Here is a 27,429-nt window from a genome sequence, read left to right as displayed (position 1 = left end):
ACCCTCATGACGATCGTGCCTCTGTGACTCTCCTAGTTCCTCACGTACCTGTTTTCGCGGGAGAACAGCATCTGGGATGAGAAGTACGACGTGGTGGACATGCAGGACATGAACAACCCCTTGTCCCATTACTGGATCTCCTCTTCACATAACACGTGAGTTTCTCGGTGAGCCTGTGACGGGCTGAGGGGCCGGCTGGGGGGCAGCACCCTGCTCCGGGGAGGCGTGTGGGAGCAGGCAGAGTCCAAGGCCACGCTGCTCAGACTAGAATGTACAGAAGCTTCTGGAAGGGATGCGGGAATGTACCCCCACCTTTCCCAGTTGGTATTTGCATTAATCATGTTTTATCCTATGACCCTAAAAAGCAAGTTGGCAAAGCTGGTTTTCGCGAACATCTAGCGAAGCAATGAATGAGTTATTGAACTGGTACTTATTGAGTGTGTTCCCTGTGCCTGCTGGGTGTGGAGGGGATAGCAGGGGAGACAGCAGGAGCAGCCCTGTCCTTGGATACTCGGAGGGGAAAGCCCTCCCTTGTTTTGTTTTGTGTTAAAGATTTATTTATCAGTTTTTGAGAGAGACAAAGAGAGAGAGTACAAGCCCATGAATTGGGGGAGAGGCAGAGGGAGAGGGAGACAAGCAGACTCCCCGCCAGGCATGGAGCCCCGTGTGGGGCCTGATCTCAGGACCCCAAGATCATGATCCAAAACCAAGAGTCATACACCCAACCAGCTGAGCCATCCAGGTGCCCCCAAAGGCCTCCTTTTACTCAAGGATGAACAGGAGTTGCTGAGAGGATTACGGGTGGCGAGGCAAGGAGGAACCGCACGTGCAAAGGTCCAGGGGCAGGAGGAGCTGAGGGGGTCTGTTAAGATTATTAGATCGTACAGTCCAGGAGGGTGAGTGGCAGGAGAGGAGGACCGCAGTTCTGCTTGAGTGGAACCTTTAAAATCACAGCAAAGGGCACTCGGCAGTAGGAGCCTCTGATGACTTTGAAGCCAGAGAGCGACACAGTCCCCTTTACATTTGATTGTCCCGATTATCCAACTGCAAAAGAGAGGGTAGCCTGGAAGGGAGAAGTTGCACTCAGGTTCCCCTGTGTAGTCAGCTTGTGAGGTGAGGGGGGAGAGGGTGAAAATCTCGGGGCCTGGCCTCCTGGAGAGCGGCAGACTGGTACGTTCCCGTGTGTCACCGCAGACAGGAGTCAGAAGGCACTTTGGAAGGTGATGTCTTCTTAGGGGCAAACTGATTGTTTGCCATGGCCGTTGGCTTAGAGTGCTGAATGCTCCCAAACCCAGGGGACAGTGAAGGAACGTAAACTCTTGAAAGGGGTGTGGGGCACGGACATGGAGAGGAGGAAAGTGCATACAAATATGCATTTCGATGTCAGTTTTGGTGGACACAGTTCAAAGCATAGTGAATTCCAGCAATCGTTGTTCAAGACCTGTGTCCGGCCTGGAGCCCTGATACCACAATGGCGGCCCATTGGACTAAGGGCCTCCTAGCGGGCACCGGGTGGTAGGGCGTGGGGCGTGATAATAGGGTCATTGATTGATTGCCATATATCAGTGTCACTCCTGATACCCCCGGACCAACTTCTCCTTCAAAGAATCCACAGTCTCGACCCTTCCCTTGGATCGCCAAGATGGCTGTCGTTCACGCCCTGCGACAGTGGCCTGGAGCCCAAGACTTGTACCCAGGGTGGCCGCACGATTGCTTGAGTCTGGCCCAGATCCTAACCGTCGATCTCTCTAGACAGGAAGAATTCAGGATGTTGGGCACTTGGGCTGAGGAGTTCCCCAAGACGCCCCAGGGTGCGGGCCTGTCCCCTCCATGGCCATGGCGTCCTCTCCCTCAGGTACCTCACCGGCGACCAGCTGCGGAGCGAGTCGTCCACGGAAGCCTACATCCGCTGCCTGCGGGCGGGCTGCCGCTGCATTGAGCGTGAGTGCTGCTCGCCCCCCCGGGGGGGAGCACTCGGGGGGACTCGAGCTCTGCCGTGTCCCTGCTTGATGCTCTCGTTGTCTGAAAGGCCTGAGTCATGCGGGTGACGGGGACAGGTCATGGGAGGGCCCAGGCGCCCATAGCCTCTGGGGGCGGGGGATGCGGTCACTAAATGCCAGCCGCCATTCCCCAGAGGGTCTCCCCGCAGGACGAGGCGTGGTGTCGAGCCTGGCCCGGCTGGAGTCGGAAACCCTGGAGCGGTGGCCCGGGGCCTCTGGAGAGTGTCCTGATGTGGTGGGGCTGCGAGGTTTGGTTAGGCTGCTTTTCTCCTTCAGTTGCCCTCCGGGCTGTTCACGGGGGAAGGCAGGAGCCCTCTGTATTTCGGCAGCCGGCCTGGCCTTGGATGCCACCTGACCATTCTTTTCACAGCTGCTCACGGACACCCACAGGCCCTGGATGTGCTCGGGAGCCTGCCGTCTCCTCCCAGCCTGTCTGCACCTGCAAAGGCGTGCAGGTGCGCTGGGCTGAGAAAGGTTCAGAGCACTGACGGAGGGTGCAGTTTTTTTGGTTTTTTTTTTTTCATTTTATTTATTTTTTCAGTGTAACAGTATTCATTCTTTTTGCACAACACCCAGTGCTCCATGCAAAACGTGCCCTCCCCATTACCCACCACCTGTTCCCCCAACCTCCCACCCCTGACCCTTCAAAACCCTCAGGTTGTTTTTCAGAGTCCATAGTCTCTTATGGTTCGCCTCCCCTCCCCAATGTCCATAGCCCGCTCCCCCTCTCCCAATCCCACCTCCCCCCAGCAACCCCCAGTTTGTTTTGTGAGATTAAGAGTCATTTATGGTTTGTCTCGACGGAGGGTGCAGTTTTATCAAACCCATTCCTCAGACCATCAGACTCGCATGGCACTTAACTCCATAGACGTTTGTCTGGTGTATGCCCCCCATCCCAGGAAAAAACAAGTGTGAAGAAATTAAGTATGAAGCAACCAGCTCCTGGTACCTCTGGGGTTTGAAAATGAGGGGATGTTCACCTGCTACCTAACCTAGTTCTGTTTGAATGTTTTCCTATAAAGCTGAGAAAAATAAGCATCTCATTGCTCTGTATTATTTCCACTAGCAGAACAAGCAAGCCGAGTGAAATCAGAAACAAATCCCACAGTATAAATCTATTTTTTTCAAAAGGAAGCACAGGGATGCCTGGGTGGTTCAGTGGGTTAAGCCTCTGCCATCAGCTCAGGTCATGATCCTGGGGTCCTGGGATCGAGTCTCGCATCGGGCTCTCTGCTCAGCGGGGAGCCTCCTTCCCCGCCCCTGCCTGCCTCTCTGCCTACTTGTGATCTCTTCCTCTCTGTCAAAAAATAAATAAAATCTTAAAAAAAAATAAAAATAAAAAAGGAAACACTGAAACTAGCTTCTTTGGGATGACTGTATTGGGGATCTTTAAGCAACTACAGTCTTCCCATAACTGCAGGAGTAATGCATGTACACAGGTAACAGGGCTCCTCGTGTTGCCAGCCCCCGAGGGGAGTTCCTGTGTGGCCCCCACATTAGTAACTGAGCCACTGGGGGCCCGGGGCCAAGCTGGCAGATGCCCCCCATCCCCCTCTGTGGTGTGGCTGCCGTCAGTGGACTCTCCAGGCAGGGGCAGATGGCCGGGGGTTGAGACTACATGCTTCTCCCCTCAGTGGACTGCTGGGACGGGCCCGACGGGAAGCCCATCATCTACCACGGCTGGACGCGGACCACCAAGATCAAGTTTGATGACGTGGTGCAGGCCATCAAAGACCATGCCTTTGTCACCTCCAGGTCGGTCGGCTGAGTCCCTGGTGGTTCGTCCTTAGGGGAAAGACGCCCCTGCACACACGCGTACACACCACACACACCCCCACACCGACCTACCTGCCCAGCCTCCATCCTCTGGTCTCGCCCAACAAGGCTTCGGCTGAGTGTTGGCGCCCCCTTCAGGCCAAAAGCGCGAGTCCCTCCCTGGTTCTGGAGCTGGGAGGAGGCGGGTGCCGGGACACTGGTGCCCTCTGCCCCCCACCCCTCCCCCCGCCCACCTCCCACCCCGGCCCCACCCCCCACCTGCTGGGCTGAGCCCGCTCCTCCCGCACACAGCTTCCCAGTGATCCTGTCCATCGAGGAGCACTGTTGTGTGGAGCAGCAGCGCCACATGGCCCGGGTGTTCAAGGAGGTGTTTGGCGACCAGCTGCTGACGAAGCCCACGGAGGCCAGCGCTGACCAGCTGCCCTCACCCAGCCAGCTGCGGGAGAAGTTCATCATCAAGGTGGGTGGCTCCGGGTGGCCTGGCATTCATTCGGGAGAGCCAGTGGCTCGGGGCACAGGTCCTGCTCCCACGGCCCGGACTCCCCACCAGCTCTCCTTACTAACTCCCTGAGTGACCCCGGGCAAGGTCATTTCACCTCGAGGGGCCTCTGTGTCCCAGTGCAGTGTGTGAGATGGACACGGACGGGAGGTGGACAGTTGCCCCAAAATGCTGTGAGTGCTCATGGCTGAAGGGGGTCTCTTGCCAGCTGCTGGCAAGGGGGAGAGATGAAGGATGAGCTGTGCCCAGGAGTGCCAGGGATCCTGGGGAGAGTGGTGATGTTCGGGGATCTTTATTACTAAGACGAAGAGACCAGGTATATCCTAGCTTAAAGCACAGAAGAGGTCATATCCTCTTTAACGGAGGGAGAATGTTCTAGATTTGAGCTCTGGCCCACAAGGCTGTCAAGGGAACCAGCATCCTCTTATTCTGTAGGCCCCCAGGGAATCCATTCAGAATCTGGGGTATGGCAGTGTGTGAACTTGGGGGGAAATGTTGCCTCTTCATTTTTATTAACCTGTAACTAAAACTTAACATTTCCTTCCGTTGCGAATATCAGCAACAAGCCACTTGGGGCTTTGTCACTAGTAGAAATCATGAATAGTTTCATTTCGTGTTTACAGTTAGTACGGATATCTCAAAATAATCTTGTCTTTATCCCTACTTTGAAATTACAGTGGTTAATAGATTTTATTGTAGATCTTCTATAAAAAGCTATTAAGGAAGCACACCTCTTTACATTATAAATATTTAAGGTCTTAATAACTATATTTCAGTATAGTTTCTCTTATAATTCTGTGCATTGTAAATGTTTTGAGAAAGGGGTCTGTCGTCTTCCCCAACTTCAAAGGAGATCGCTGGCACAGAAGGGGTCTGCCCTGGGACGTGGTCCCCATGTGTGGGTTGATGGTGGATTGTGGGCCCTTCTGAGCTTCAGCCCAGAGAAGGGGCAACCTGGACGTGTCCCGGGTCCGCGATTTCTGGCAAACAAGAGGGATGTCAGTTCGGTATGTCCCAGCCTGTCCTGTCCTGTGAGTGAGAACTGTCACATGTCCACAGCTCCCGCAGAAACTGCTGAGTAAGAAGTCTTTGGTTTAGCCCCGGTGGAAGGAGAGGGATGGATTTTGTTGACAGGTAGCAGGTTCGTGTAGGATGGACAGGTGTTTACCACACAGAGAGGGGGCATTGCCTTCAGGTTGGGGGAATAACCTCGTAAACATGGGGGTGGTGTGGATGTGTGGCACCTTCCCCAGACTGTCACTGGGACACCCAGATGCATTGGGGATAATCCCTGCCTGCCAGGAGGTCATGGTCTAGTGGGGAGACAGACCCGTCAACAGAGGAGGGCCAAACGCTGTGAGGAGCTTTCTCAGAGGTTCATCCCGAGGAGGGCATGTCTGCGCCCTCAGGGTAAAGCCACCAGTGTATCTGGAGGGTTTGGCTATGACCCTGGGGCAGTTTTCCTGAGTCACCAAGGGAAGCTTCCAGCTTGGGGAAGACAGGACCAGGACGAGAGGCTGCGAGAGCGGGGCCCAGCAGGGTCCGCAGCTTCTCAGGCATTAGGTCAGTGAGGGTGCATTGCCCTGTAGCTTCTTTTTCTTGGAACTGGTCCCTGTGTGTCTCCAGAGGTTTTCTGGCTCTTGTTTTAGGGTGTGAGGTCAGGGAGGCCCTGTCAGAACACCCTTTGCTTCCCATTGGTACTTTTTGGCTCCCTCTTTTTCTGTTTTAGGGAAGAGGGCAAGAACAGCATTGGTGACGCTGGCTAGGCGTGACAGTAAACACTATCCAGTCTCCTGCAGCCCCGAGAGGTGGCAAATCCCAGCCCCCAGGCCCATTTTCCAGACGGGGACCTTGAGGTCTAGAAGGTGGCTTAGCTGAGTTGCGGTTGGCTCTTGCCCAAGAGGGAACTCGAGGCCATTCAAAATGACACATGCTGACTCAGTGTTGGCAGGTGGCTTTCATGCCCCTTGGCTGACAGGACCCAGCAGGGGCTGGTGTTACCCTCATTTCACGGGGGAAGTGACTGAGACCGAGACAAGCTGTCATCCAGCGAGTAAGGCCCCAGTCGGACTCTCAATCCTGAGCTCCCTCCTCTGGGCCACCAGAACCAAGATTCACGAACACTGGCCTGCATGGACGTCGGCGCCCATCTGGATGTAGATTGTTGTTGTCATGGTCTTTGTCTCCCCGATGAGAACTGTAAGCCCCAGAGACGTGTAGCCTCCTGCCCAGGGTTGCACAGCTGAGAAAGCAATTTAACTGTGTCCCCGGTGTGCCATCCACAGCCCTGCATTTTGGGCCATCGGACTGGCTGTTCCTGCCCTTCCCTGTGTGCAGCAGAGAACACGGGACATGCAGGTGGTGTCACTGATCCATTGTTTATCGAGCACTTACTATCTGCTGAGCTGCCGCAGGAGATTCAGCAGAAAACCGCACAAAGTCCTGCCGTCGTGGGGCTTTTATTTTTTGACGGGGAAGCAGAAGTCCCCGAGAACCACAAAAGGCCAAGAGTATGGAAAGTAACTCCCAGGGGCCAGAGAGTGACGGGGATGGGAAGGGGAGTAGTGGCTATTGTTAGATCAGGGAGTTGAGGGAAGCTCATCTGAGGAGGTGACACAGAGCACAGAGCTGAATGTAGTGAGAGAGAAGGCAGGTGGAGAAAATAGGCAGTGCAAAGGCCCTGAGGTGGACACTGCAGATAGATGCTGGCTGGCTGGCTAATGGGGATGAATGCTTGCTAGTGCCAAGATCCTAAACTTGGGTCTTGAGGGAGACTGTATGTATTTTTTCCCCCTCAGCATAAGAAGCTGGGCCCCCGAGGTGACGTGGATGTCAACATGGAGGACAAGAAGGATGAGCACAAGCAACAGGGTGAACTGTACATGTGGGATTCCATCGACCAGGTGGGTCTCCCTGCACCCCTTCTCAGGGCCTTGAGCACATCTGAGGCCTACTAGAGAACTCTGAGAATTTTCCTGTCTTATTCCTGTTTTCACCTTTCTTTTCTTTTTCTTTTTGCATTTTTTAAAAGAATTTATTTATTTATTTGACAGACAGAGTTCACAAGTAGGCAGAGAGGCAGGCAGAGAGAGAGGAGGAAGCAGGCTCCCTGCTGAGCAGAGAGCCCGATTCAGGACTCGATCCCAGGACCCTGAGATCATGACCTGAGCTGAAGGAAACGGCTTAACCCACTGAGCCCCCCAGGCACCCTTCTTTTTGCATTTTTAATGTTTTACTTTGAAATCACTTTATATTCCATGTAACGTATTGGACGTTCACATGCCCATGAAGAATATTTATATACCCTTCAGTCACCTTCCCCGAATACTAACATCCTCTATAATCAGAGTGTAATTGTTGGAAGCAGGAAATGATCATTGGTGCCCTACCGCTCGTCCATTCGTGGGCCTTTTTTCAGTTTTACCAGTTGGTCCACTGATGTCCTGTTTTCAGTCCAGGGTTCAGTCCAGGATGTGACTATATTTGGCTGTCCTAACTCCTTACTACCCTTCCGTCTGGGACAGTTCAACCGGAACCCTTATTTGGGTGAGAGGAACGCATTTTGAATGCTCCTGCCACTTGTCACAGCCTTTAACCTGACCTGCAAATCTGTCTGCATGTATTTAGATATGTATGTGCTTACATCCTAGAAATACTAAAAATTGTTAATGTGTAAATAAAGAATTAAGTCACAGATGTTGAGGAGTCTCTGGCCAGACTAGCTGAGAACTCCTGAAACTCCTAAAAAGTGGAGGTCATAGAAAAAGACAGTCACCAGGCCCAAAAAACGATCCCATCATTCATAAAGGGCTTCAAATTAAATAAATAGGAACTAGAAATTTGGCACGAAGTTGTATCTACTCTTAGACCCAGTGAATTAAAAAAAAAAAAAAGTCCTGAAAATGCCAAAAGAACCCCCAAATAGATTTTTTTTTTTTTAAAGATTTTATTTATTTGACAGAGATTGCAAGTAGGCAGAGAGGCAGGCAGAGAGAGAGGAGGAAGCAGGCTCCCTGCTGAGCAGAGAGCCCGATGCGGGACTCGATCCCAGCACCCTGGGATCATGACCTGATCTGAAGGCAGCGGCTTAACCCACTGAGCCACCCAGGCGCCCCGCCCCAAATAGATGTTTTAAAAGAAACGTCCTGAAGGGGGTGGAATTCCATGAAACCACCATACACGTCTACGAAAGTGGGAAAGGTTCATCCCTCGTAAATGCTGGGGTGATGCCGGGCAGGGCCCCTGGGTCCCAGAGTTGATGGGGCCGAGACGGAGGGCAGAGCTCATGCTGGTTTCCCTTTCCAGAAATGGACGCGGCACTACTGTGCCATCGCCGATGCCAAGCTCTCGTTCAGCGACGACATTGAACAGACAGCCGAAGAGGAGCTGCCCCAGGTAGGGGACACGGCCTCCCAACCCGTCCTCTGTCCCGTGGCCCACAGGCTCCGACATCCTCAGCCCAAGGAGCCACCCCTTTGGGTACCAAGGTCTACCTGGCTCTTCTCTGATTGGCTGGCTCACCAACCAATGAGATTGAAGGATGTCTTTCCTGCTCTCTGCAGGGCCTGATGGGCCTGTGCTCTGGGTGGGAAGGGAAGTCATTTGGATGCTCCGTCCAGCCCCATCTCCGGCCTGATTCCCAGCTTTCCTGCCCTCTCCCCTCTGGCTCCTGGCCATCCTCGGTGCTGTTTCTTGAGGGCAATTTCCAGGGCTTTATGGCTCTCAGACTCCTTGTGCAGTAGAGTTGAAACCTGTACTGGGGGCCCCTCTGTCGATGTCTTAGGACTCCAGGAGGCCACCGCCCATGGTGGCAGGCCAGGGAGGGCTGCGGAAGCCATCTTCCCAGACCTCTTGGGGTGAGGGCAAGCTGACGCCAGCCTGTCTGGTATCCAGTCCCGAGCCACCATGCACAGACGGACCGGTGTGGCCACGCTGGGGGTCTGGTCCAGGTTTTCAGAAATGCCTCCTCTCCTTGTGGCCCAGGATATACCCCCCACAGAGCTGCATTTTGGGGAGGAGTGGTTCCACAAGAAGGTGGAGAAGAGGACGAGTGCCGAGAGGCTGCTGCAGGAGTACTGTGCGGAGACGGGGGGCAAAGACGGGACCTTCCTGGTGCGGGAGAGCAAGACCTTCCCCAACGACTACACCCTGTCTTTCTGGTAGGGGCACGCCGCCTTCCCCTTGCAGCTGGTCCGGAGCGGGGTTGGGGGGTGGGGCAAGGCATGGCATGAGTTGTGCGAACTCAGGCCTCCACCAGAACCCCAGACTTCATTTAGGGATCTGTGCGGGGCAGGGGTGGGCCGAGGCAGGTGAGGCCCGAAACACAGCAATCAAGAGTAGTGGTATTTCAGTGCAAAATGTTTTAAAATCAGAAGTAATGAAAAATCCATGACAAGCAACGTATAGTCATCATTTTAAGTCAAGACAGGACTGACCTTGCAGTAAGGATGATATGGCCTTACTCACACCCCCCCCCACCGTCCCCCAGTCCTGGTTCTAGAGCAGGTGGGGTGCCCCTGAGTCACTCAACCTCCTTCCATCTTTGTCTCCTTGTCCCTAAAACAGAGATTCTAAAGGTGGGTTTATGGAACTGTCGTGAGCTTTCTCGCTCACTGACTCAGTAGTACTTGCATTCACTAAAGGGTGTGCATTGAGTGACTGCTCTGTGCGGGGCGCAGCGATCTGGCAGACCGGGTCCCTGCCTGATGGCGATTAGAGTCTGGTCAGGGCGATGGACAATGAAAAAGGAGTCAATGATCTATAATTGTCGTTGTGAAAACGTGCAATGCAGAAAATGCTAGATGTTACAAAAGTCTGTACGAGCAGGGCCTGATGCAACGCTGGGCTTGGGAGTGGTCAGGGAAGACTTCCCGTAAGAAGTGGTGTTTCCGTGGAGACCCGAAGGATACACATTATAACAAATAACACCATACCTATACGAGTGACAGCTAACTCCTACAAGATGCTTCCCGTGTGCCAGGCAGTGTTCTAGGCACATTTTGTGTGTGATCTTGGTCAGTCCTTAGGACAGCTCAGCGAGGACAGACCACAGGGATGATGATGATGTGGGGGCTCAGAGAGGACAAGTCACTTGTTCAGGGTCACTTAGCACATAAGTGGCTGAGTCTGGATTTACACCTAGACCTTCTGGCTCCAGAGTAGGAGTTAGGTAGGTAAACGTAGTTGGAGGAAGTAGGTAGAATGTTCTGGAATCCAGGCTAAAGAACCAGCCTGTTCTCAGAGCAGAGGGAGGCCTGTGTGGCCCCACGTAGTGCCTCCCTGTGAGTGCCCCTGGCTGCAGTTCTGGTCTACCCCCCTTTCCCCGTACCACCCCCTGCATGTTCTCTGCCACCCCGGGTGCAGGCAGGGCCAGTGGTCCTGGCCTCGGAGCTGACGTTGTCTCTCTCCCTGCAGGCGGTCCGGCCGGGTCCAGCACTGCCGGATCCGTTCCACCATGGAGGGTGGGACCATGAAGTACTTCCTGACCGACAACGTCATGTTCACCAGCATCTATGACCTCATCCAGCATTACCGCGAGACGCACCTGCGCTGCACAGAGTTCGAGCTCCGGCTCACCGACCCCGTGCCCAACCCCAACCCCCACGAGTCAAAGCCGTATGTATGCCCGTGCTCCCGGGGCCGCAGACCTCAGGTGCCAGGTTTAGTGGGTGCAGACACCCAGGCGGATGGGGTTCAGCAGTCGGAAAAGCCAGTCTTGTGGGTGTGTCAGGGCCCAGTTTCCCCCGAGGCCCCTTACCCAGGCCCCCGGGATCTCTTAAATTCCCCAGGATGGCCCCCGTTTCCAAACACCTACTCTGCCTTTTTTCTCTTTCCCTCGGCCTCTCCCTGCCCCTCTCCTCCTTTGCCTTCACGGTCCCGAGCTCTTGGGCTTTGATTTTCGGAGCTGAATTTTGGCCCAGTGATACTGTTCTGCTTGTCACAGCGCATTCCTGTTCATTGTGCAAGTGAACAAAAGGAAAGTAATTGTACACATTTCCTTTCATTTTTATCTAGCGAAATGAATATTAGTTATGCCTTGCAAAAGGTTAACCCATTCCGGAAATAAGGCGGGGGGGGGGGAGCTATTTTTAAGCAGAAGGCTGCTAAAATGTGCATTTCTGAGAGGCCTTGTAACTTACGGCAGCTCTCTTAACTTTTATCTAAATTTGTATAGATTGCCTTTTAAAATCTGCCATTTCATATCTTTGAAAGTAACCCAAGACTAACCAGACAAAAAGACCTGAAATTCTGTTCTTGTGTTCTCTGCCTCTGATTTTCTGTTCTCCACAGGGACGGATGCTGGCCCTGGGTCAGGCTGATGGGGGGCAGGGGTGGGTTGGGTACAGTTAGGTTAAATTTCTTCTCTCATGCTCCAAGCAGAACCTACTATAGGAACGTTTTCCCTGAGCTACATCTTGGTGGTCTTTTAAAAAACATTGCTGTCTTCGGCGGCGTTGTTGGGTGGGGAAGCCCAGGTGCAATTTCCACGGCGGTTTCTGGGGCCTTTTTCCAGGCAGCCTCAGAGCCCAGGACCACCTCCTCCGTGGGCGGCCGTCTCACGTGGCCGTTTTCCCTGTGCCGCAGGTGGTACTACGACGGGCTGAGCCGCGGGGAAGCGGAGGACATGCTAATGAGGGTTCCCCGGGATGGCGCCTTCCTCATCCGGAGGCGGGAAGGCACCGACTCGTACGCCATCACCTTCAGGTGAGCGGGTGGGTGGGAGCCGACATGTGCTTGCCAGAGGCGCCCCGGGAGGGACCGGTGTGGAAGGCACGGGCAGCGTGCGCTCAGGGGAGCGGTCTGTGTGCGGGGCCCGGCTCTGGGTCCTTGAGAGGAACACCTGCCCCGTGAGCTCATTCCGTCTTCCAGCGACTTCATGACCATGGTCCTTATTGTTCAGAGGAGGAAACTGAGGCACAGGGAGCTTGAGCAACGCTGAAATACGCAGCCAGTAATGGCGGAGCTGGGATTTGAACCCAGGCAGCCCTGGCAGCCCAGAGCAGTGATGTGTCACACCTGCCGTCCTACCCAGCGCGGGCAGTGGGAAGGCCACATGGACCAACCTTCTCCAGGACTGTGGTTCTATCCTCTAATTCCATCCCAAGACCCCCGATTCCTCTGGTTTCCCCCAGGGACAGTGTCGGGGAGTTTCAGACCCCGTTCACCTTACTGTCCCCGCATCTCCCCTACCCCAGTGTGTGGAGCCCTGACGAAGGTTCCCGACACGGGCCTGCCCGAGTCCTTCCTTGCAGCCCATGGGGAGTAGAGGAGGTACTGCGAGTAGGGAAATAGAGGCCCAGAGAGGTTAAGCGTCCTGTCTAGAGCCACACAGCCTTGTCCTGGGACTGAGGCAGAATTTCAGACTTGGACTCACCCGTGTTCAAAGCCTGCGCTCTCCACGGTGAGGTTTCACGAGGCTTATGGGCCAGACCGAGCCTCAACCTGCACGGTTATGTTAAGTACTGGGAAATTGCACCTGGAAGTTTAGTTTCCTCCTTAGGAAAAGTGGGGGGAAGCGGAAGCTCCAGACCCCACGTTCCTACATGATGATGGTTCCCGGCGGCTCAGTAGGGGCCCTGGCGCGCCCAGGCCGCTCCTGTTCCTTCCATTGCTCTTGCCTTGGCCCATCCCCCTTGGGGACCCTGCCAGGCTGCCCTCTGGGCATGTGGACCTGCCCCCTTCCCCCGTTACTCCTTCCTTCTTGGGTGAGTGGTGGTGGTGGTGGTGAGGCTTGTTATCGTTGCCGTTTGCTGAGCACTGACTCTGTGCCGGCTCCAGCCAGCCTGGCTCCTCTGTGCTTTGTGCCGCCCACAGGGAGGCTCTGGGCTACTTGGCGTTGGCACCTTGCCCTTGGCCCCAAAGCTCTTGGTGGTGCTGCCCCCCACCCGGGTGGGATTGGGCAAGTTTAATGAAGCCCTGTTGCACCAGCCATGTTGGGTGCTGGGCACTGAGTTGTGCTATAGTTCTGTCAGTCGGGAGGCTTTGGGGTACAGGGGACAGAAACCAGACTCAGAGGCCAGGCATCCCAGAAAGGAGGCGTTACTGGCTACTAGCGGGGATGCTCAGGAGGAGAGCTGGCTTCCAGCAGGCCTGGATCCACGCCTCACCGGGCAGCCCTCGGGAGGCCAGTTGTGTGTCTGTCTCGGTGCTACTCTGCACTGGGTTCCCCTTGGGAGCTGGTGTCGGGTAGGAAAGACGAGTCCCCACGTTCTCCCTGGCCCCTGCCTGAGCTGGGTGTCATGGTTCTGACTGGGCACCTTCAGGCTGGCCGTGGGTTGGAATCACTTCACTGGAACCATGTGGATGAAAATGAGATCCCCAGATGGAGGCCTGGCCTTATGCGTCCACCCTGCTGTTTGCCTGTCTGCCCTCCCCATGAGGCTGGTGGTACCCTAAAAGCTGGAGGTTTTAATTTTTTAGGGGTTTTTAGTTTTTTAATTTTTAGGGATCAGTAAATGTTTAAGTGTTCAGTGAGCACCTACTATGTGCCAGGCTCCTTGTTGGGCTCCAGAAACACAGAAGGGATACAAACTGGCCAGTCCTTGCTCTCATGAGGTCAGCAGTCTGCTGAAACTGAGAGGACCTGTTCCTCGTGTGTCTCTCTCGAGCGCTTCCCTCTTACTGAGCGTTGGCTTGCCAGCAGCAGGTGGTCGGGACGCGCTGGCTGAGTGAGCCAGTGACGAGGTGCTGGTGTCTTAAGGAGGCGAGGAGGGGAAGGCTATTTCGGCGAACGTTCCTGGCCTCCACCCACCGCATGTCCATTGGGGTCATGGTCACTATAATCGTCAAAGATGACCTCCCCCCGCCTGGACACACAGACTTTTTCTAATTCACTGTGGTCATGGTGTGGGATGGGTCACTGTCCCCCACTGAGAAGTGTTGCCTGGGCCAGGAGAGTCGGGCACACGAACACATCACTGCAATGTTGTGCGGTAAGTGCCACAGAGTGGACGGGCAGGTGACAGAGGGTGAGCAGGAGTGTTAGGGGGACAAAGTGGGGTGGGCTCCAGGCGGACGGGGAGCACGGGTCTGGAGGAACTTTCCCTCCCCCGCCCCCTCCCCAGTGTCTGTGGAGTACCTCTCCTGTGCCAGGTGGTGTTCTAGGCTCGGAGAACACAGACAGAACTTCTGGATAGATCTCTACGGGAGGGGACAGGTGTCTGCTTTCAAGTCTGTGCAAAGAGATGAAGCTGCTGTCCAGGTGTGATCAGTAGGACGTGGACCTCAGTGGGACGTGGGAACGGGGCTTCGTGGTAGAGCCGAGGGAGACCTCGGGTCACAGTGTCATGGGCTTATGGCCGCCAGGGGCCTGGAAGGTGTGATTCACACTCAGCCCTGGTGTGTCCCCCTTCGTGATTCTTCTCTTGCCAGGCAAGCTCCTTTTGGCTTGACCTTGGCTCTGTTTTCCTAGCCATTCATTCATGGACTGCCCTTGGGGTGCTGGACACATCGCAGAAGGTTTACCCTGGGCTGTCGGATAGCGGCCCTAATAGTTGTCATGAGGCAGGAACTGTCCGTCCCTGGCCTTGTGGACAGGGAAACACAGATTCAGTCAGGTTCCCTGAAGGAACCAGAACCTGATCCCTACTCTTAATTAACTTCCAGACCCTAGAGCCTCCCTGCCCTAGGGAACTTTTGTAAAAAGTTTAAAAAAACATTTTTTTAAAGATCTTATTTGATAGAGATTGAGCAAGTGAGAGAGAAACAGCATAAGCAGGGGCAGAGGGAGAAGCAGACTCCCCACTGAGCAGGGAGCCCGATGCGGGGCTCAATCCCAGGACCCTGGGATCATGACCTGAGATGGAGGCAGAGGCTTAACCCACTGAGCCACCCAGGCGCCCCAGAAGTTTAAAATTTCTTTATTATGCAAATATATTCTTAGAAAATAAGACATCACAGTGAAGGCTAAGCCCCCGCCGTCCATTCCATCTGGGTCCCCGTCCTGGTAGAAAGCACATTTTTCTAACTGGTGTCTCCATGTGAGCTCAGGAAAAAAACAAAACAAAACCCAAATGACCTCCATGGGTATGTCCCTGTGGAAAATACTTTCTACATGTGTGCTCTTTCATGTGTGGGAATTTACTTCCATTTTAAAAAAATACAAATGGGACCCTACTATAGTTTTATCTTGCAATTTGTTTCTCTGCTCACTTTTTTTTTTTACTGGACTTATTGAAGAAATGGCTTAACAGGGTGTGTTTTTTTAAAACAAAAACTATCTTTAAGATGCTGAATTTTTATATTTATTTATTTGAGAGACTGTGCACAAGCTGGTGGGGGGCAGTGGGCAGAGGAGAAGGGGAGGGAGAGAGGGAATCCCAAGCAGGCTCCCCCGTGAGCACGGGAGCCCAGCACGGGCTCCATCTCACGACCCCGAGATCATGACCTGAGCTGAAGTCAGAAGTCAGATGCTTAACCAACAGAGCCACCTGGCCGCCCCTCTAAGGTGTGAGATTCTTAAATGACACGTAGCTCACGCCTCCTAATTATGCCTTTAGACAGTTTCAGAAGATGCCGTTTGGCTGTGAAGTTAGGGTCAAAGTTATTCTCCCAGATGGTCCTGTTCTTGCCGATAAAAGCTGGTAAGACTGAAGATTGCGTTCTGCTCTCGATTTCTCCCACCTCTCGTGTCAGCAGGGTGAGGCCATCAAAGGTTGCTTTGTTTTTTGGGGAAAAAAAAAGAATTCATGGTTGTCGTAGTTGAGCCACTGAAGATCAGATTCAAGGATGTGGGCATCAAAGCCCAGTGCTGTGAGCAGAGACCAGCAGACGTTTCCTGTAAAGGACCTGAGGGTGACTACTATAGGCCTTTCGAGCCCTGTGGCCTCGGGTGCAGCCGCTCAGCTCTGGCGCTCAGAGCTGGTGGAAGCAGCCATAGGCCACACCCAAGTGGGTGACCCTGGCTGTGTGTCAATAAAATTTTATTTATAAAAGCAAGGGCAGGGGAGGGGTGGGGCCCCCATTTGACCTTCGGGTCCCTGTTTGCAGACCCTGATCTGGACACCTGGCCTTTCCCAAAGGCAAGTCCTCTAACTGGGGTCAGGGGGAGTGGGCAGGCGAGGAGCGAGCTGTTGGGTCACTCCATATCTCCTGTAAGGTACAGCTTTCTCTGTGTCCGTGTCGGGAAGACCTGCCATCGTCGTATCCCCTAGGAGGGCCGAACCTCGCTTCTCTCCCGGGCCCCCCAGGACGGGGAGCCAGGTGGTTTCTCGTTAGCGGGGCGTGCACGACCGTGTGGCGTCTGGGGTCTCGGTGGCCAGCTCTGCGTGGTCTCCCCCTCCAGGGCCAGGGGCAAGGTCAAGCACTGCCGCATCCACCGGGACGGCCGGCACTTCGTGCTGGGGACCTCGGCCTACTTCGAGAGCCTCGTGGAGCTCGTGAGCTACTATGAGAAGCACGCGCTGTACCGGAAGATGCGGCTGCGCTACCCCGTGACGCCGGAGCTCCTGGAGCGCTACAACATGGTAGGCGGGTGACCCGCTCGCGGTTTGGCTGCGCGTCAGCCATCGTCCGGCAAACCTCCGCCGAGCCCTCACCAGGTGTCCGGGGTGGCTCGGGGACCCGCGGACGCGGACCCTGCCCTCGTGCTGCTTGCAGTCTCGTGTGGGACAGATGATAAACGGGATCAACTGAAAAACAGATCGTGGGTCAGAGGGTGACGTCTAGTATAGAGGGAAAGTGGGCAGGGGAGTCATGGAGGCAGTGATGGGGAAGGGGCTGTGGTTCCCGAGCGTGCTCTGGAAAGATCTCACTGGGAACGAGGTATTCGGGCAGACTCGAGCGTTCGTGGAGGACTGCTTCACGCAGCGAAGGACAGAAAGGTCAGCGGGTACCAAGGTCCTGTGGCGAGCGCACGCCTGGAGGCTCAGAGAAGCAGCCAGTGTGGCCAGCACTGAGAGAGCCAGAGTGGGGCAGACCTAAGGAAGGACTGCTTGGAGCAGGGCAGGTCCCCGAGAGACATTGGCTTTTATTCTGAGCCACCGGAGGGTCCTGATCCGATTCCCACATCTCAGTTCCTGCCACGTAGGTGACGGGATACAGGATTCAGGAGACACCAGCCATGGCCCAGGAGTACTCGTAGCTCTTGGCCGTGTGGTGGAACAAAGCCTGCCTTGGGAAATTTCGCTTCTAGAGGGAGAGCTAGACAGCTTGCAGGAGGACGCTGTCCTGGGCAGGGTGGGTGACCGGGAAGCCGACAGAACAAGGCTGAGTGCTTCTTAGGACCGCAGCCAGAGTGCTCGGACCAGGTCTGAGGAGGGTCAACACGGATGCCCAGACCTGACAGCTGGCACCCACGGGGCCATGGGGAAAGCCGGTTCGAGGTCAGGGAGCGGCTGTGGCCCAAGGCCGGAGGGGACCCAGAAAGACAGAGGGCAGGATGGGTGTTCAGTGTAAGCCGGTAAATGTGGAACGTGTCTGGGTTTGGGGTGTTTGCCAGTTTCCACGGTGGCAATCCCTCGAGGGGGTGTCCTGTGTCCCCCTGTGCACGTGGAACTGGCTCAGGGGGCGGTGTGGGGCGGGCCCTGGCCCATGGGAGCTCCCACGTGCCGCTGCTCTCCGGGCTTGGCTTTCCTGCAGGGCCCGGCCGAGGAGGGCCAGCATAGAGACCTCTCTCCTCTGGGGGTGCAGTTTCCAAGTTTGGGGGAGCTTTTCAGCGGCTTCTCACCGTCTCCACCAGGAGGCACGAGGAAACTGGGAGGTCTTAACTCTTTGTCCCTGGGGGTGGCCGAAAAGTCTGGCTTTGTGTAGGCTGCCCCGGGAGCTCCAAGGGCGTCCATTTACTCTGCTTTGCTCTTTTTCAGGAAAGAGACATAAACTCCCTTTACGACGTCAGCAGAATGTATGTGGATCCCAGTGAAATCAGTCCTTCTATGGTACGGTGCCCGCCCTTCCCACCACCACCTGGTCCCCAAACCGACACGGAACCCACCCCCCACCCCCCAGCAGAGCACGGCAAGGGGACTTGAGGGCAGACTTGTCCCCTCCCCCCTGCTAAATTGATTTTATGCTATTTTTTGGAGAAGGAATGATGATTGACAGTGTGACATCTGGTTTCAGGGAAGAGATTAATAGAATTCCACCTAAAAGTGACGGTGACTTGCTAAAACTCTGAGGTTTGGTGAACCACCTTTGGGCCAAATGGCTTCTAATTAAAAGTCTTTCAGCTGTTTCTTGCTCACGGACAGAGCCCGTGGTGTTTATGAATTCCGTCTGGTTCACTGACCTCCTTGCAGTGTGCGCCTTATCTCCCGCTCCCACCCTGGCTGCGGTGTGACTCCCCCCCCCCCGCCCCCGTGGGGGTGGGTTTTAACTCTGTCCCCAGCTCCTCCTCGCTCGGGTTCCTGCCGAGGAAGAACCATGGCGAATTTTCTGCTGGGTGGGGTGCACCCGGCACACGGTTCATGGATGTTTCTTGCTACCTGCAAATCCAGAGATGAATTTCTTCTCTTCTTTTTTAAATGTATAATCCTCGGCCAATGCAAATCCCTTCCAGCAAGAGATTAGGCTTGGAAGGATGTGGGCAGGGGGACAGTGTGTGAAATTCGTAGGGGACTTTTATCAGAAGTGAAGAAGCTCTTGGTAGTGAGGATGAGAAGGCCGCCTGTCAGCTGGATGTCAGGGGACGGTGGACACGGTGGTAAACTGAGGAACCCCCAGCCAGTCTCGAGGGTGGATACGCCCTCTTCGCCCTCAGTTGCTGCCTTTCCAGGGAGCAGGCCAGGTCTCCTGGTTTTGCAAGGCAAGCCATTCATCTGGATATTTTATGTGAATTCTCCCCATTTTTTAAAAAATCCCGACCACCAAGCCAAGTTGTAGAGAGACTCTCCCTGTACCGATGAGACCAGTAAAACACGATGGTAGCTGGATGGGCGCACAGGCTGCCAGGCTAGGGGAGCGCCTCAAAATAAAATCGTTACTATTGCTGCCATTGAAGATGGGTTCACAACGAGAAAACCGCTGCTCTGGAAACAAGACCGGTGATTAGCCCTGGTCTCCCCGTGCAAACTCCGTCGCTGTCTGCACTCCTGGGCCTTTGCCTGCACGGAGACGCCTTGTACAGCAACCCCCGCCCCTGACCCCCCTCGGCCATTTGTATTCTGTTCACTTGCCTCTTGGTCCTGTGTGGGTTTCTCCTTTGCTTATTTTCCTCCTGACCATTCTTACTAAAACTGGTGAGCCAAGTACTTCAGGGGAAACACATGGGCTGCAATTTCAACTTTGAGAAAAAGAATGTTTTCAGTATGCAGGTGGCTGTGCTAGTTTAGCTACGTCCCCATCAGTGGCCACGTCGGTCATTTCCGGTCTTTGCTGTTCTGGTTAACACTAACGTGAACTTCACGTCTGAGGCTTTGGGCATCTTCTGCATTATTTCCTTTGGATGTGTTCTCGGAACTGGGATGACTAGAGCCGTCCTAAGAGGACATACATATGCACGGGGTGTGGTTTCTGTGCCCACTGCACAGCCAGGATGGGATGGAGCTGGAATCTGGCCCGGTCAGTCTGGCTGGGCGCATGGGCTGTTTGTCATTTCGTTGTGCCTCCTGCAAGCCTGTGCAGCCAATGGACGGCTCATTTCTCTTGTTAGCGAAGGAGCTGGCTTGAGGACCTCTCCTGCCCTCTGAGAGGCTGGAGACTTGCTCCTCACGGAGGCCATTAATGCCATCTTCCTCTGCCACTGGCTGTACCTCGCAGCCTGAGAGCCTGGCAGAGACCCGTGAAGTTCACGGGGCAAAGTCGTATCCACCCTTGAAGGCAGATGCCCAGGCGAAACCGCCTCTGCTTGGAAGTTCTTATGGCAGAGCTTCTTAGAGCCCACGTTGCTTCTTACAGAAGGGCAATAACTCACATGAACTGACTTCTGAGCTCAGCCACTTAATAGCTGGTTGATCTGGGGCCAGTCCCCATCCCGGCTCCCTGGTGACTTTGGGAGGCGCCTCTGCCACGCAGTGCCAGCCCACTGCCAGCAGATGGCACTGTAACCTTGGGCTGCAAGTTTCCTAATGAGAAGACCCCGTGCAGCTGCCTCTCTCTGCTTGTCTCCCAGCTTGACCTTCTCCTTCTCGTTTTCTCCCCCAAAGCCTCAGAGAACGGTGAAAGCTCTGTATGACTACAAAGCCAAGCGGAGCGATGAGCTGAGCTTCTGCCGTGGGGCCCTCATTCACAACGTCTCCAAGGAGCCCTGGGGCTGGTAAGGCTGAGGGGGGCTGGGCCACCTGCTGGAGAACTTGACCTGTCCCTTCTTCCAGGTGAGGCTGAGGCGCTGGCTGAGCTCTGGACCCCCTTGCTCTGCCGTTCTGGGCTGGCTTTGACCTTTGTACCTTCTCTTCGAAGGTGGCTTAAGACATGCTCTCTTGAGAAAAGCGTTAGGAACAACCTATCCCATCGTATTACGTATTATTTTATTTAGAGCAGCAGCGGCCGCTCACTGAGGCCTTCCCTGGTGCTGTGTGCCGTGCTAATTGCTTTCACACATGGTCTAACGAGACTCTTGATACGACCCTCGGGGTTGACTGTGGGTACCCCCACTTTACAGAGGTGGCAAACGGGGCTTTCCCCAAGTTATCTAGCTACACACCAGTGTGGGATCTTCCCATCAGGGGAGCCTGTGTGTTACTGTAAATTCAAAATCTTAAGCTATCGCTGGGTCCTGTGCTGCGGCCCCAGCCTGGAGGGAAGCAGTGACATGCTTAGGCCAGAGCCCCCCGGGGCGTGGGCCAGCATTCAGCTCTCTCTTCTCCCTTTCCACCTGGGAAAAAGTTTGGCTGCCCGTCCGTACGCCCCAGGTAGGTGGTCTTGCAGGCTTATTTCTTACTGTGGAGCAACAACCGCCTTGCAGGTGTGGCATCCCTTTGTCCCGTGACACGGCGGGACCCGAGTTAGAGATCTGAATGGCGGCTACAATTGAGTGCCTCTTTGTGTCAAGGACTGTTTTAAACACTTCATCTGAAAGAACTCACTTAAACCCACTCAGTGACCCGGAAAGCCTGCCTGCATTGTACAGATGAGGAAACTGAGGCACAGACAGGTACAGAAACGGCCAGGCCCACACAGCAGGTAGGGATTCGAAGCCAGGCCTTCTGGCTCTGTACTAGGTTCTGTGGTTTTCAGAGTTTTTTGTTGGCCTGTTTGTTATTTTTGAGAATTCCCTCTTTCTAATCCATATCTTAACCTGGAGCCCCGGAGTCCAAAAAAAAAAAAAAAAGTAGCAAAACAGCGATGTGCTGAAGCTGAGGGCTGAGGGCCCAGAGCCCCTGTGCGTAGGCTCTGGCCTCCATGCGCCATCCGTGGTATCGTCCACCTTCTCTCCCTGAGGGCCACGGCCAGAATCCGGGTCTCCCCGGGGCCCACGATGCCCCTTTCTGTAGCCTGCCTCTGTCAAGGCAAGTTCCGTGTTTTACCGAGCCGTGGGCAGGCCTCTCTAAGTCGCACTCTTGTCCATGTGTGAAACTGCCTCCTGCCTTGTCACACGTCCCAAGGGGGGCGCCCTAAATTTCCAGGGCCCTTGAGATGAGCTGAGAGTCTGGTGTCGGTGTCTTTGGTGCGGGGCTGTGGGGACACTGCCTGCTGAGGTCCCCTCGTTTCCTTTGCTCTGGTGGCCACAGCACTGTCCCCGGGGGTGAGGGCATGGTTTGCCTTTTTTTTTTTTTTTTTAAGATTTTATTTATTTATTTGACAGGCAGAGATCACAAGCAGGCAGAGAGGCAGCCAGAGAGAGAGGAAGGGAAGCAGGCTCCCCGCTGAGCAGAGAGCCCGATGCGGGGCTCGATCCCAGGACCCTGAGATCATGACCTGAGCCGAAGGCAGAGGCTTTAACCCACTGAGCCACCCAGGTGCCCCTGGTCCGCCTTTTTGTGCGTCCTCCCAGCCTAGGGCCAATATGGCTAGGGGACTGAATCACTAGGATGCATTTTAGAGCGAAAGGAACGCTCTTGTCAATAATTACACCAACAACCAGACAACAGGTCTGAATCTGGTTCTGGGCAAACGATACATATGGTCACCCTGGTTATAGCCAGTCTTTGCCCGAAAGGGGTCTGGAGAAACGGGGAGGAGGAGGGTGTCTGGCAGTCCTCTGTTTCCACCAGGCCACAGGACAGCCGGTCCTCACTGGGCTTATTCAGGTCAACAGATGTTTACTAAGTGCTTCCCACCACCTCTGAGTACTGATTGAATTAAGATCAACAAAGGTCTCACATAGTGGGGAAGACAGAAGTAAAAGTCATATAAAGGCACAGACTGCCTCCCCATTTGTGGGGACAGAGGCGACAGGAATACAAAGGAGGAACATTTGGGCTAGGTAGCAGTCAGGGAGGGCTCCCTGGAAGAGGCATGCCTGCACTGAGTCTCACATGGTTAGTAGGACAAGCTAGACACAAGGGGCATGGACCAAGGCCTGTAAGCTAGGCAGGGGCAGGAGGGTGGGGGCAACAGGCTATCTGGCAGGAAGGTCAAGTTTGAGCCACAGAGAGGCGGGAGTTAAGGTCCAAGGGCTCCTAGGGTCAGGCTAAAGCATCTAGGCTCTGTTCTGAAGACTTTGAAAGCTGTGGATGTGCCCCCTGGCTGCAAAGGGTACCCATAGAGGGGCGGGCCCTGCATTCTGGGCACTGCTTCGGGGGAGAACCTTAGAGGTGAGCACAGTTTGGTCGAGTCGAGCACATACACGGACCAGTTACCGCCCTTGTTATCAGGGCTATCGCAGAGGAGAGGAGGTCAGGGGGGCGGTGTTTTGGCTGAGTCACGAGAACTAACATCATTTGAGCACTTACTGTATACCGGGCACTGTTAAAAACACTCAGCACATGCGGAACCCTCTGGTCCCGGTAAAGCCCTCTGCGGGAGGCCCTGGGGTTATTCCCGTTGGTGGTGGAGCTGGAGTTTGATTGCTGGCTGTCTAGCGCCAGCAGCTGGCTTCTCTCCCACGCTGCTCTGTGCGTTCACAGCTCTCCCTGAACTGGGGCAGAGCCTGCCCTAGGCTTGAGCGTCTGCCTCCCAGGGGCTCCGAGGTCCACCTCAAGCCCGGACATTTTTGGTGCCCTTGAGCAAACACGAGAATCATGTTATGGGGAAGACATGGACCCTCTCCTCACTCACTGCTGATTTTAAAAAAAGCAGAGGATCCCTTTGAAATGCCCAGATGTCACAGATAATGATCATCTCCTCTGGTCACTTGGCTGCTTGCTGCTTCCCCCTGCAGTGGCTGGGATCTAACGAGCAGTGAGTGATCATTAACGCGGCCCCACAAAGGTGCTCGGATGCCCTCTGTTTTCATCTAGGTGGAAAGGGGACTATGGAACCAGGATCCAGCAGTACTTCCCGTCCAATTACGTCGAGGACATTTCAACAGCCGATGTGGAGGAGCTGGAGAAGCAGGTAAGCCTGGGTCCCCGCATGGGGTGCGACCGTCCGTCCTGTTCTTCGAGGAATCCGCTGAGCTGTCTCCACGGGGCCGTGGCACCCACGCTGCCGCCGTGTGGTCCCCGTGGAGCAGCGGAACAGGGACGCCAGAGTGACAGGGAAATTGGGATGGTCCCCCCAGTCGTGGGCGAAAGTCACAGTGACAAGCCCGTCATGTTTTAATCAGGCTGTGCTGGGCTGGAAGCCTTGGCGTCGGCAGGAGAATTCCCTCCGGAGTGAAAATGGCCAGACAGGGAGTTTGTCCCTTGCTTCAAGCAGCTTGCACATGGAACACGTTTAGTGTGGTTGCCAGACACTCCGGACGTGCTTGGTGTGAGCAAGCAGGGTGGGCCGTGCTGGTGACATCGCAGATGTGGTTGCTGTTCCCTCCCCTCCTCTTGTCCAGAAGGCGCAGGGAGCCTCTGCAGGGAGGTGACCGCCCTGCACGCAGGAGGGACTCTCTGTAACGAGGCCTCTGAGGCCTTTTCTGTGCCCAGGGAATTTCCTAAGGGAGATGGGGCAATCCTGGAAGCCTGCATGGAGTAGTGGACACTGGAGTCTTAGAAGTCAAGTTAGAGATCAACAGCGAGGCTGGCAGAAGGGACTTCCAGGCGGGAGGGACAGCCAAAGCAAAGGTGTGGCTCTGGGCACGTGGCTGTGTTCAGCAGGTCAGGCCGAAGGCAGGGATGAGACCCCTCACCCGCCCCGCCCCGCCCCGGTCCGCATTATCCTGGTGGAGGGGTGCGGGGTGGAGGTAGGACCAGCAATGGGCAGGTACGGTTCTGCCAGCTGCCCAGAGACCAAGCTCTTGTCCGTCGCAGCCGGACCCTGGTGCCCCAAACACGCGGCGGCAGGTGCAGCTGAAAGGCCGGCCCGGTCCTGGGAAGGCTTAATGCAGATCCCAGAGCCTGGGCATCGCACCCCGAGGCCGTGGGGAGCCACAGAGTGTTCTGGAGCTGGCCTTCAGGAGGCTAGCTGGCCCCCTTTCACAATAATGTCAGAAGAAGGGTCGGAGCTGGGTTTAGAAGCCAGATCCGTGGGAGTGTTGGCGGCCCTCTTCTGGAGCTCACAAGGCTCGTTTGCACAGACCGGAAGAGGAGCCGCTGGGTCCCTGGCCGCAGCACGCATCGTTGTCGAGGGCGCGCCCCACGGATGCATCTTGTAGTGAAAATGCGTTTTAGGCGGTCATACAGGCAGGGTCTCTGCGAAATGGTGTGCTTTGGACAACTGGTTGTCTTTTTATTATTCCTGTTCAGACTAACGTGAGTTATGTCTTGTTTCTTCACAGATTATTGAGGACAATCCTTTAGGTTCTCTCTGTCGGGGAATATTGGATCTCAACACCTATAATGTCGGTAGGTGCATTCGCGGGCGGAACGTGGATTCCCGGCCACAGCCCCACAGCCCGGCAGGGAGGGGGCTGCCGCCGCCCGCCGGTCAGCCTGTGCCGCAGGGACAGCGAGCCTGGGTTCTGGTTAGCAGATGAGGAAAGCCAGCCCCTCAGGGACCAGGTCCCATGGCTGGTTATGAGGCGAAGGGGGCCCGGCGATTTGGGGCCGGGCCTTCCCCTGCGCTGCTCTAAGCTCGTCCACACCGTGTCTGCAGAGCACGGCCCTCGGCTCCGGGGTTGTGCAAACGGAGTTCGGAGCCAGGTCTGATTTGAGCCTCTGCTTTGCCGCTACAAGCGATGTGACTTTGCCTCCATGAGCCCGTCCCCATCGTCTAACATGAGTATAAATTGAGTAGTACCCCCGAAAGGTAGTGATGGGGGTCCAGTGCGATCCAGAATGTGCAATCTGCTTACAATGTTCCTGGCCTGCAAGGGCTCAGAGATGTCGCCCCGATATTACTGAGCACATAATTCCTCCTCCCATGGCATTTTCTTTCTAGAAAATACTTTCTCTGCAGAGAGCATCTATCGCATGCCTGCCTCCTAGCTTCTGGTGGCCGCTGGCGATCCTTGGCGTTCCTGAGCTTGTGGTTCCAACGCTCCCCTGTCTGCCTCTGTCTTGGGGGCCATCTTTCCTGTGTCTGTGTCTCAAATTTCCCTCTCCTTTCTCTGGTAAGGACACTAGTTCTTGAACTGGGCAATCCCAAATCCAGAAGGATCTCCTCTCAAGATCCGTAAGGACATCTGCAACGATCCTGTTTCCGAGTGAGGTCCCACTCACGGGGCGGGGGTCAGGCCGCAGACTTTGCTTCTCAGAGAACACGACCCGGCCTGCGGCAGCTCTCGCGCTGTCACTGCGGGCTGGGACCGTAGCAGATGCACTTTGGCTGGGTTCGTGCTCGAGGCGGCTTGGGTGGTGTGAGGTCCCGGCCTTCCCGTGCCGGCTGCTCAGGACTTCGCCTGTTCCCTTTCCCCAAGTGAAAGCCCCCCAGGGGAAGAACCAGAAGCAGTTCGTGTTCATCCTGGAGCCCAAGAAGCAAGGCGACCCCCCGGTGGAGTTTGCCACGGACAAGGTGGAGGAGCTCTTCGAGTGGTTTCAGAGCATCCGGGAGATCACGTGGAAGATGGACACCAAGGTGGGCACTTGGCCCGGCTGGGCTCCCTCGAGGGAGGCAGTGGGGCAGGGGCCACGGGAGGACGTGGGCTGGGCCACAGGTGCGCCAGTCGTCACGCAGCGGAAAGCGACCCTGGCGGTCCCCGGGGAGGCTAGGGCTAGGGCGGGTGGAGAGATCCCGGATGTTTGGAGCCTCTCTGACCCTGCGTGTCTATCAAGGAGTGTTGTGTGCCTCACATGGAACGCGTTCTTGGTCGGCAACCTCGTCCAGGGCAGCCTGCATCTCCTCCGTAGCGAGCATGGCCCGAGCTCCCCATCTGGGACCTGCAGGGGGACCTCGTACTCGACCCGTCCTGTCTGTCCACCAGTGTGTTCTGGGGGGGGGGGGAACCTTCCACTCCCAATAAGGAGGGGTGTTTCCAGGTTCATCCTCACTGGAGCGCTGGTGTGAGGCCGGAGGGGTTTTGAGAAGGGCGATGATCTGGGTAAGAACAGCCAGCTGGACCCTGGGCACGTAACCACGTGTCTCTGGGCCTCCGTTGTCTGGTCTGTAAAGTGAACCTGATTCCTACGTCACAGGATTCAGGGCGGAGGAAGTGAGATGATGCACGCAAGGGGCCAGGCCCTGCGCCTGACACAGCAGGGCTCGGGGGACCGTCTCTCTCCTACCAGGACGACACCGGCCCGTGGTACTGTATCCGGGACGAGGGAGCAAGGTGCCACCTGGGCTTTCTTGTGGGTTTCCCACACGCCCTGCTGCTTCTGAGGCAGATCGTGACCCAAAGGACTGATTTCTAAGCTTCCTCAGGATCTCGTGGGTGCCTCGGCCCCCTGGTTACCACTGATTCGTCTCCCTCCTCTGGGGTCCTGGGAGGGTCACTCCCCTGTTCTTTCCTTCCCTCGAGGCGAGGGCTCTCACATCGTGGCCAGTCTGTGGTCACAGAAGCCCCTGCCCCTCTTTTCTGCACCCTGGAATGTGGTCGTCCACTTGAGAAGGCTGTTTCTGGGGGGCCGGGCAGATGGCACCCTTCTGGGCAGCGCCCGCTCTTGTGGCCGAGTCTGTTCCGAGGCCTTACGTTCTTCCCAAGGCTCCTCCCACCCCCACCAGACATGTGGGATGTACCCTGAGCATGTGGCCAGCGTGACTGTGTGTGCTGCTGCTGGGGGGCAGCCTCTCTGTTCTCCTGTGCCTTGGCTGTGGGGAGGGACGGGCGCACCACAGTCCTGGGCTGCATTTGAGAGATCGGTTCCCCAT

The 27,429-nt window shown here is 55.5% G+C and overlaps 1 protein-coding gene across 1 annotated transcript in view; it reads left to right on the top strand.

Annotated features, from left to right (window-relative positions):
- The window catches only part of PLCG2 (phospholipase C gamma 2), a 143,009-nt gene that overhangs the window by 79,543 nt on the left and 36,037 nt on the right, over window positions 1-27,429 (top strand). Inside the window, exons 11-25 of the mRNA XM_045988172.1 lie at window positions 37-155; window positions 1,856-1,941; window positions 3,635-3,755; window positions 4,068-4,236; window positions 7,074-7,178; window positions 8,581-8,670; window positions 9,259-9,434; window positions 10,690-10,890; window positions 11,860-11,979; window positions 16,559-16,739; window positions 18,078-18,149; window positions 20,355-20,464; window positions 23,550-23,646; window positions 24,959-25,025; window positions 26,039-26,196. Of these exons, the coding sequence (XP_045844128.1) occupies window positions 37-155; window positions 1,856-1,941; window positions 3,635-3,755; window positions 4,068-4,236; window positions 7,074-7,178; window positions 8,581-8,670; window positions 9,259-9,434; window positions 10,690-10,890; window positions 11,860-11,979; window positions 16,559-16,739; window positions 18,078-18,149; window positions 20,355-20,464; window positions 23,550-23,646; window positions 24,959-25,025; window positions 26,039-26,196 (1,872 nt within the window). The remainder of the gene's footprint in view (window positions 1-36; window positions 156-1,855; window positions 1,942-3,634; window positions 3,756-4,067; window positions 4,237-7,073; window positions 7,179-8,580; window positions 8,671-9,258; window positions 9,435-10,689; window positions 10,891-11,859; window positions 11,980-16,558; window positions 16,740-18,077; window positions 18,150-20,354; window positions 20,465-23,549; window positions 23,647-24,958; window positions 25,026-26,038; window positions 26,197-27,429) is intronic.

This window comes from Meles meles, chromosome 19, assembly GCF_922984935.1.
Source record: "Meles meles chromosome 19, mMelMel3.1 paternal haplotype, whole genome shotgun sequence".
Taxonomy (NCBI): domain Eukaryota; kingdom Metazoa; phylum Chordata; class Mammalia; order Carnivora; family Mustelidae; genus Meles; species Meles meles.
The sequence above is the reverse complement of the archived record's forward strand: the minus strand, read 5'-3'. Positions and strand labels throughout refer to the sequence as shown.